The sequence below is a fragment of the Salvia miltiorrhiza genome, chromosome 4, assembly GCF_028751815.1.
Source record: "Salvia miltiorrhiza cultivar Shanhuang (shh) chromosome 4, IMPLAD_Smil_shh, whole genome shotgun sequence".
Taxonomy (NCBI): domain Eukaryota; kingdom Viridiplantae; phylum Streptophyta; class Magnoliopsida; order Lamiales; family Lamiaceae; genus Salvia; species Salvia miltiorrhiza.
The window spans coordinates 41429983-41440747 of NC_080390.1; the positions used below are offsets into that span (position 1 = coordinate 41429983).

Genomic DNA, 10765 nt, shown 5'->3' on the forward strand with positions numbered 1-10765 from the left:
CTAATAACAATAATTTAAATTTATTAATCCAATTAATAAATTAATTCTGAAATTGGGGTTCAATTATTAATTCAAAATTAATAAAAGAATTTTTTTTATTAAAGGGGCAGTTACAACCCAACTGGGCCATTTAAATGAAATAAAGGCCCAGCCCCTTTCATTAAACAATTTTCGCAGCCCATCAGCCCCAGGCCCATACCAAGGCCCAAATTCCTTTGGCCCCAAAAACCAATTCAGCAGCTAGGGTTGGAGAAAAGGGATTTGCAGCAACAGCCGCTGCTCCCTTCTCGTTCCCGTCGCCACGTTCGGAGCCCTGGAGCCACGCCGCCGCCGCCGCCGTGCGCGAAGCAGCGGCGCCATCGACGTCGCGCGGCCTCGCCGGAGAGATCCTCGCCGGTCGCAGCTCAAAGCTGCGTCGGAGGAAGGCGGCGACTTCTCCAGACGCCTCCCTTCTCGTTCATCTCACCCGGAGCAGCAGACGCCTCCCTCCAATTCCCGTCAGCCCGTCGCCGCCACCAGATCCGCGACGCCGACGACGTCGCGCGGCCTCGTCTGACGAAGCCCGCCGGTCGTCAGCACGCTGGAGTCCAAGGTTGCGTCGAGAGGAGGCGTTTTTCTGAGGAGAAAGCAGCGGTGCTCTTCGCCGCGAGCGCGCAGGTTCGCCGCGCGAGACCACTCCGGTGCGACGCCTCTTGCGTCCTCACCGTTTCTCGACCATTCCGGCAAGAGCTCGAAGCTCCTCGTCGCCGTTCACAGCCCCGCGAATCCGCCGCCTCCGGCGTGCAAGACCTCCACCATCGCCGGACTCCAAGACTGAGTTGGCGGGTCTGTTAAAGAGGTGCAGCGGACGTTGGCTCGAAGCCACGACGCACCGCGACGCAACCAGCGGCAGGTGGTCGGGCGCTGCTCACCGGCGAGCCCCGAGCCACCGTCGCCGCCTCGTTCATCAAGGTGGTCAGCTTGGATCGGCCGAAAGGCCCAGCAAAGTAAGCCCAATTTCAGAAAAGGGTTTCGAAATTCCTTAATCCCAAATTTCCAAAACTTGCGATTTCAATTTCCAGTTTTTAGATTTCTAAAATCACATACTCTTAACCCATAAACAATTAGAACACAATAGCAATTGTAAATCGAGCCCCGGGCTCTGATACCACTGTTGATTATCCTTGACATCATCTAATGATACGCAGCGGAATATACATTCAAGGATTAGATCTAGATTTACAAATGCATCATGTGTAGAGATAGGCACACAACGAAAGGAATAACTTACTCGTTGTGTGGTAAACGTGCGTCTCGATTCTTGCCGTGAATCCACTACTAAGGTATCCACGTGTATGTCGATTCGATGCAGGAACGATTCCAAGTGCACGATTCAATCGTCGACAGCTAGAAAATCTCCGATTGAAACTATAGTGCTCTCTTAGTGTTTTGGCAAGCAAAAGCTCTCTTTACTAGTAAGACCAAGAACTCCTTCTTATAAGCCAAAGTATTGGCTTACCTTGTAAGCCAAAGAGTTGGCTTCTCTTATAAGCCAAAGAGTTGTCTTACTAAGGAAGCCAATCATACTCCAATTAATAGGTCCAATAGTCCAACTAATTCCCAATTAATTAAGTGTTATTAGAATATATCAAATATATCCTAATCTAGTCCATAATATCTTTCACGATGGTATGGAGTCATTAGAGATTGCGGAGGCGGTAAAAGAAATGCATGACAAAGAGGAATATTTCTGTCATGGCAAATATGGAACTATGTTTGTAAATTAAAACATGGCAAGTTGGAACATTATGAGGCCGGAGTAGAGCTTTGCTGGAAGCTTACTCAGCAGCTGGGGTTACTCACAGTCACACTCACAGGATTGAAGGTTGGATGGGTGTCAAAGTGGGCAACAAGAAGTGGATGAGGCCGAATAAGGGGGTGTTTCGCATGGATATGGATGCACTTTTTGTTCCGGCGAAAGGTGAGTTCGGTGTGGGTTATGTGTGAAGAAACTCCAATGGTGGTATTGTCGTTGCTGGCATTGCGGTTATAAGGGGTTTTATGGTGTGTGTGGAGCATAAAGTTGAGCCGGTAGAGTTATACACGGATTCCCTTTTGGCCGCGCGAGCAATGGCGAACGAGATGGAAGATGTGCGATGCCTACCTTCGGACCTTGCAGAAATTCTTCAGATGGCTACAAGCAATTTTCTTTTAAATGTTAATCATATGTATCGAGAAGCCAATCTTCTGGCTCATGGCTTAGCGCAGATGGCGCGTTCTTGTGTGAAGTCTGTTTGTTGGACTCGGGATTTCCCTGACTGGATTAGGGACTTGGTTTTTCATGAAGTTGATTAATATATAGATGAGCTTGATTTCCCTCTCAAAAAAAAAAAGTCATAGGAGTATTTTGATATCATAATTTTATATACTTTATGTTTATAAATATGACTTTAAATTGTTGTATTAGCTTTTTAATTTTGCAATTAATACGAATATATAAATAAATTTCATAATCTGCACATTGTATAATTATCAAATTTATATTTAAAACTATTAACAAAATTTATATATAATAATTAATTCCGTCGAAATTTCGACAGGCAACAAACTAGTTGTGAATAAATACAGAACTTAAATATTGTTGTAAATTTTTCTCAAATTGGATATTGGTCAAAATTGAATCAAATTTGACAGTCGATACGGTACCAGTACATCAAAACAACTTTATTGTACTTACGCAATAAATCAAAAAGAAAAACTTAAATCCACTTCACACTTTTTCTTTCTTTCTTTCCACAATCACCACCACTGATGTTTACGTCAAAAGTTAAACAAATTTTTAGTAGAGTAAGCACGCTATCATGACTAGAAACCGCCTAAGCGTTGTCAATATTTTCCGTCATTATTTTCATAGACCTTGCTGCTTAGAGCATCCACAATGGGGGCTCAATAGCCAGTGCGAGCCCCCATTTATTGCACCCGCTCTCGTTGTCGCACCGGCGGTGCAGAGGGCCGAAGCGCCCCAACGCTCCGGGTGCAAGCCACCGCGCGTGTTGCCACCTCCCTCTTTTATACCTATTTTTGTGTTTTACAAAAAAAAAAAAAAAAAGATTAAATTAGAGAGTCAAGGGTGGACTCTCTCATTGTGGAAAGTGGGTGCAATAGTAATGGATACCATCATTTGTACTCACTTGGGGCTCACCATTGTGGATGCTCTTATATATTGCATATGTAAAATGATGTCGTTGTGATGAAGTGGTGCCACTTTGACTATCTAGTCATGTTTAATTTCTAACTAGTACGCTCATTCGAGCGATGCACGACGGAAATCGAAATTAATAATATATTTAAATAAATAATAAATATAAATTTTAAACAAAATTAAAATATAAATAAATACAAAATATGTTTTAATTATTCAATAAAATCCTAAATTTGAAACTGTAGATTTTCAACATTGTATAAAGTGTAATGATAATTATAGTTATTAAATAAATTCAAAATTTATTCAATAATAAAAATTAGTATAAACAATTACACATATTATATATAGTATTACGCGTAAAAATATTTTCATACACAAACATTAATAAAAAAATTGTAAAATTTTAATGAAGAGAGAAAATAAAATATTTTAAACTTTAAATTTTCATAATTTATTCATTTTAAATTTATTTTTGATGATTTTTATACTATATGGTATTAAATTTAAGATGCATATTGAATATTTTTTTCATGAATCAAATTTGACGATGTTTAGAAAGTAATTATAATATAAAAAAGGAAAAAAATTATGGAAAAATTGTTGGGAGAAGAAAGAGCTAGAAAGAATATAGGGAAAAAAATACCTCTTTTATATATTACATATAGATATGTGGAAAATTTAAATTAGTATATTCATTCATAATTATTAAAGTTCGTGTGGAAAATTAAAGAGGAAATAGCACCAAAATCCTTGTGATTTCGCGAAATTCGCATATTTCCTTTGACCTTCAAAAGGTAGTGATTAAATCCTTAAACTTAATCCCAATTCTTATTTTTCCCATAAAATTGACCGGCTCCTAAACTTATGCTTACATGGCTGTCGGAAAATCACGTAGGATTAAATTTTCAGCGAATTGCTGACTGTGTTTAAGCGAGAACATTAAACGTCGGCGTTTTAAATAAAATTAGGGTTCTTCAGAGATGATCTGCCCCTCTCCTCTCTTCTCCTCCGACCGCCGCGACCAGGACGCCGGTAGCCTCTCTCCCGCTAACCCTTCTCTTCTCTCTTTACAGATCCCCTCTTCTCACTTCTCCTCCAACTGCCGCGACCAGGCTGCCTCTTTCCCGCTAACCCCTTTCTCATATCTTTACAGACCCCCTCTCTTCTCTTCTCCTCCGGTCGCCGCAACCAGGACGCTTCTCTCCCGCTAACTCCTCTCTCCCCTCTTTACAGATCCCCTCTCCTCTCTTCTTCTCCGACCGCCGCGGACACACAAACACGAGGCGGCCACCGATATAACTCCGGCGAGGAGCGTCGACCTCGTCCTTCGTTTGTACTCCCTCAAACTGAAACACCCTCAGAATCTCCCTCTCTATCCTCTCCCATCCGCCCTTGGCTGGGCATCGCAGCGACACCGCCGCCGCCGACCCCAGCCTCCCTCATCTCTCTCAACTCTGCCCCTAAGTCAGACGACGGCACACAATCGCCGACCGCCTTGTTCCCTCAACCAAATCAAACACCCTCAACAAGAAGCTCTGCAAAACGGCGAGAAAAATATCATTTTAAGGTCAAGGGAAAAACGAGAATCGCACCAAACTTCAGAGATTTTGACGCTATTATGTTAGACGCAAAACGACGCCGTTTAGCTTCTAATTAATCTACTCAGCATAAGTATGCCACGCATGGTGACACGTCATCTAATTAATGGCCGAAAAACGTCACTTAAGGGAAAAACGAAAATCGGAGCAACGATTAAGGATTTTATCACTACCTTTTGAAGGTCAAGGGAAATATGCGAATTTCGCGAAACCACAAGAATTTTAGTGCTATTTCCCCAAAATTAAAATATACTCAAAGCTCCTGTAATTGAACATCAATAATCCTTTCATTTTCGTGAAAATGCGCCAATTATTGGGTGCGACCGTCGCACAGGTGTGCGACGGGTCGACCCGGCTCCAAACCCGCCCTCTTGACCCAGAACCCTGACCCGCGTGGATTTGATCCATACTCCTAATTATTACATTTGTTTATAATAATTGTTACTTTTAATAAACATAATATATACATTTGTTCATATAAATGTATATTGATATGTATAATGTTTTATATTGATTGAAGGTAAATATTTATATTAATATAAGTATATATTTGTGCGACCAAATGTATATCTTATGCTTATTAAAAGTAAATACTCCTATTAGGGTTTAGTGTTCAGGCTTAGGGTTTAGGGTTTAGTGTTCAGGCTTAGGGTTTAGTTTACAAGGTTTAGGGTTTAGTTTATAGAATTTAGGATTTAGAAAATATAATACTTTATATTAAATGAAGGTAAATACTTATATTTATATAAGTATACATTTGTGCGAACAAATGTATATTTTATGCTTATTAAAAGTAATAATTATTATAAACAAATGTAATAATTTAAGATTCAGGATTTCGGGTCTGGGCACGGGTCGGGTCGGGCGCGGGTCGGGACGGACCCGTCGCATTGGAGTGCGACCGACCCGTGAAAAGGAATTTTGTAAGTATACATTTTTTCTAGGCGTATAAATATATATAATTACTTTTATTTTTGTGAAAATAAATTTTATAAATATACATTATTATTAAAAGGGACAAGTTTATTTCCACCCAAAAACAAATAAGGAAAAAAGAATCAAAATTAAATGAAAGAAAAAGGAAATCAAATGCAATTCACACAAGTATTCGTTCCTCAACCCTAAAATCCCAAATTGAAAGAGAACAAAAACCCTTTCTTACCCCGCATCCCGCCGACGATTCCTCGCGCCCCGCCGCTGCCGCTGCCGCCTCTATCCGTCCTCTTTTAACTGCAGTTACGGGTGAGTTCTGATAATCTGAGATGCTGATTGCTACTTGCAAGATATCTTCTCGCATCCTTTCATGATTTACCATCACAGTCGCAAACGTGAAGATTCGCACGATTGAATTTAGAGCATATTTCGTTTAATCCTACTCTAATTATTTTGTATTGATATTATTTTATAATTACCTTTGATTTTCATCAAAATTTGGGTCCTTATGTTGTAGAGTGATTATTTTAATTGTTAATTTTCAATTTTAATCTGTTTGTGATTTTTATCTCTGCGTTTGACCAAAGTAGGACGGCTGAAGGAATTGAAAATCTAGTCGGTCTGATTCTGCTTGTTTCTTAGATCCATCAAAACTTGAATTTTCTGCTGCTTATCTTCAAAAAATGAACCCAGTGGGAGAAAATTAAGTTTTTGCAATGGTTGCAAAGTACTTGGCTTTACTATGCGCTAATAGTACTAGAGTTTTTCTACACAACGGGAGATGCTAATTTCATGCTTTTGAAGCGTTGTATAAGAAGTACTAAGTAATTAGAATTCAATAATTATGAACAGCTATGTAATTTATTCAGACGAAAAATGTTTGGGGATTGATTTTTCACTCGTCCATCTTCCTTTTGAACTTTTCCCCTCCAAAATCCAAATGCTATGTCTCAGCAGAGTTCAAAGAACTTCTGACTTTCTGCTTTGGTTCATTCTGCAATCCAATTTAAGTAATACATTGCAGTGCAGAAGAGCAATGTGAATATATTTGCTCTGAATATGTGTGATTTGGTCCTGAAAGTTATGAAGCTACTGAAAGCTTTTCAGTTAGTGGTTGCCCATTTTCCTATTAATTACTAAAAAATGATAAGGTAGAACATTGGTTCCACCTAGTCACTGTTTTGGCGTAGTTGTCTTGACCTACATGCCAGGGCTGATGAATGTTGCCAATGAATTATTGGAAAATTATTCAGAGTAATCTGTCACTGATTTGGTGTATGTCTGGCTCGGAAATATCATTTCCCCAATACTAAGGGAGTAACTGGCTTCTTGATTATGCAGAGTACCCCACATCAATGATCTATAAATACGTATCTTGCTCTTCACGTAGCAAATCCTCCTGTTGTATTGAATTGGTTGCATTTCTTTTATTTTCTTTGATGGGGTTGGATGCCTTCAGGCTGATAAAATGGCGGATGAACCTCAAGTTATGGACAAATCTTCTGAGGAGGTCTCAGAAACTGTATCTCAGAAGAAGCAAGAAACACTTGAAGAGATGCTTTCGAGACACAGGTACCGTAGTACTTGGGAACATTTTTCTGAAGAGAGTTTTTGAAATATGGAATAGGAAATATGAAGCATCATGGCTAACTGTAAAACACAGTCAGAAACTATACTTTGAAGTATTAAGTGCAAAACTCATTACCAGTTTGTGCAAAATTGTTTATTTGCAGGAAAGAGACTAATGATCTGCAGAACAAGGAAGTTGCAATGAAGAAAGCCGCTGCTAAAGGTAGCAAGGCTGAACAGAAAACTAAGAAGAAACAAGTTGATGAAGAGATATCTAGACTGTCAACGAAGCTTAAAGAAAGACAGGCTGAGGAACTAGCGTCTTTAGGCTTTAATAGTAGTAACGGGAGTCAAAAAGGAAAGCTTGATGACCTGGTGGTGAAGGCTATTGCCGGGGTTTCAGTCTCAAATCAAGCTGAGCAGCCAAAACTCAGTAAGAGTGCCAAAAAGCATAAGAAAAGAGCTGAACAGGAAGCAGCCAGGGAGCAAAGAATACAAGAAGAGCAGAACCAGATTGTAAGTGATCGAATGGTTGAAGATGAGAAGTTAGAAAAAAAGCTCGAGCCTCTTGGATTTACCATCAATGAAATAAAGCCTGATGGCCATTGTCTTTACCGAGCTGTTGAGAATCAGTTGGCCCTCCAATCTGGAGGCTCTTCTCCTTATAATTATCAAGAGCTTCGGCAAATGGTGGCTGCTTATATGCGGGAACACACAACAGATTTTCTACCATTTTTTCTGTCCGAGAATATGGCAGATGGAGAATCGGAAGAATCCCTTACAGAAAGATTTGAGAATTACTGTAAGGAAATAGAATCGACAGCGGCCTGGGGAGGACAATTGGAACTTGGTGCTCTGACCCACTGTCTGAAGAAACATATCATGATATTTTCTGGATCATTTCCTGATGTAGAGATGGGAAAGGAATACAAATCTGGCAACGTGACTGGCTCATCTAGTTCAAGTGTTATGCTATCCTATCACAGGCATGCTTTTGGGCTCGGTGAGCATTACAATTCTGTCGTTTCCATCTCAGGTCAATAGTCATTTTGTATTGAAGAGTTCCCCTTGGGATGATTTAATATTTTCACACGATGCCTGTGCAATATATTTTTGTCGGAGACTGGATAGAAACTAGATTTGTGTTTTGTTTAACACATTGAGAAAGAGGATACTTGTCTGGTCTTTCCATTTAATGAATGAGTTATTGTTAGATTTCTCTGACCATAATGCTTTCATATTGAATACCATATAAACGGCTGCTTTTGAGCTAATGAAACTTGAGATGAAGAATGCGATGCTTGAATAAAGCACTCTTAAGTCGACAGGGGAAACACGATGAAAAGTGGCCCCTATTTTGTGGTCCTTGTGGATATGGTGAGATAGGCTTCTACTTGAGACTTGAGAGGAAGCTCATTATGTTTTCAGTTCGACTTTTTGTTAAAATCAAACCAAATTAAATTCACGTGGGCCTTTGAATGATCTCGAGCCTCGCTTCTTCTGTATCTTGGCTATCGGAAAACGCATGATACCTATGCTATCTAGGCTTATCTGCCCTACCAAACACGTCGTAAATAACCAAAACAAACATATAGCTGCTTCACCAAATGTGAATGTGATATTTTAACTTCTCAAATTTTTTGCTACCCTTCCAAACTACATTAGTGAAAGGAATATTATTTTTAAAATATTAATATTAATATAAAATATCATCATATTATTATACTCCCTCCGTCCCAGCTTTTTGTATCCACTTTAGTAGTATTTACTACTAAAAATGGATACAAAAAGCTGGGACGGAGGGAGTATTATACAAATAAATTTGGGTATGAGGTACTCATTGATAAATTCTCATATCCTACTCAATCATGTCACAGATGCTAGACTATCCAAATTTATCTCAATCTCATTTACTATTCCCTCGTACTCGTATTTTTATGAAAGTGTTTTTTTTAATCATCATTACTAAAATTCTAATTTTGCCCTTTTAATGTGATATGAATAAAATAAAATTAGCTCAAATGACAAATTTTCTTAAGAACTTTGGGATATTTAGAAATTTCAGTCCATCTAAATAAACAAGTGATTAGCCTTATTATTTTTATCTATCAAAATTAATCTTTCAAATTAAACGCCCTCTTAGAACATCCGCAATGGGGTTCCTTGATAGCCTACTTGATAGTGGTTGTGTCATTGAGTAGGTAGTGCTGCATTGGGGTTACTTGATAGCCTACTTGATAACATTAGTTTTGATTTTATGTTTTTCATTTAAATTTTATTGCATAATTTAAATAACATATTTTTGTAATAGTTAAATACGCTATTAAACATAAAATTTAAAAACACCTAAAACATAAAAAAAAAATAACATAAAAATTAAAAATCACATAATTAAAATCCTAGTCTAGACCACGACGCCTGAGCACGTCGGCGACCATGGACGCGTGCAATGCCCTTTGTGCCTCCGTCATGTGCGTCGTATCTGCGTTCAGGAGCTGCATATCGAGCTCCCTCTCCTTGATATCGTTCCTCCGCTGGTACTAGGCGGTGAATGCCCTCATCTGCTGGTCGGACCTGTCCAGCCTCTCCACTATTTCCGGTGGAGGCTCCGAGCTCGTATGCGACGCTGCTGCCTTCCCTTTCCCCATTGCAGCCTTCGCCGCCTTGTTGCCAATGGGCCGGGTAGAAGAGATCTCCTCGCCCGACGCCGAGGTGGTGAAGCCGTCCTCTTCCGTAGTCTTTGTCATCGATTTGAACTTGGGATTGTTCTGGAGAACTTTCCACGCGTTCCAGAAATTAAAGGAGGCCCTTTGTGGGCTTCGAGCCTTGAAGAGGATTTGGGCCTTGTCACGAAGCATATCATCCGAATGACCGGAGGGCCAATTGTTGCGCGTCTCCACCCAAATAGCTTCCCAGAGACGCACATCCGCGCTCACCCGGGACCAGTGGCCTTGAAGTTGCTTGATCTTAAGGTCGACGCCGAGGATGGGGTTCACACGTGCGCGGATCCGGCCCCAATACGCCTCTCCCTTCTGATCAGTCCCACGGATGGCGTCGTTGGTCTCCTCCGCCCAAATTTGGACGATGAGATCCGTATGCTCGGGAAGGTAAGTATGACGGATCCTTCCTTCCTTGTCGTGCTTGATTTTGGTGGCCATTTCCTTCCTCCGGTCGCCCTTCTTTGGTTGGGAGGCACTCTACTGTGCACTGACCGGTTCCTCCTCGGGCGGGATCTCCTCCAAGTTGATTCCTCCCATATCGGGATGATAATCGGAGGAGAGATCGGGGCACCAATTTGGATCGTAGAAAGGGTTGTGTGGATTCATGACGGAGAAAATTCTTGAAGAGAAATGGAGGAGAAGAAAATTGGAGAAGAAGAGGTGTGAAGAAAAATGGAGAAGTTGGGGTTTTTTAAAGAGGAGAAGAAGAAAAAAAAATTGGAAACGGTCGGTCAAAGTGCGCAAATCGAGGCATTGCAGTC

At 40.3% G+C, this 10765-nt stretch overlaps 1 protein-coding gene across 1 annotated transcript; it reads left to right on the forward strand.

The window, feature by feature from the left end:
• Positions 1-5823: 5823 nt before the first annotated feature.
• Positions 5824-8499, forward strand: LOC131021714 (OVARIAN TUMOR DOMAIN-containing deubiquitinating enzyme 5-like). Its single transcript, XM_057951000.1, has 3 exons — positions 5824-6024; positions 7175-7287; positions 7449-8499. Exons 2-3 carry the CDS (start codon positions 7184-7186, stop codon positions 8326-8328), a joined length of 984 nt encoding a protein of 327 aa, XP_057806983.1. The 5' UTR covers positions 5824-6024; positions 7175-7183; the 3' UTR covers positions 8329-8499.
• The last annotated feature ends 2266 nt before the right edge of the window (positions 8500-10765 follow it).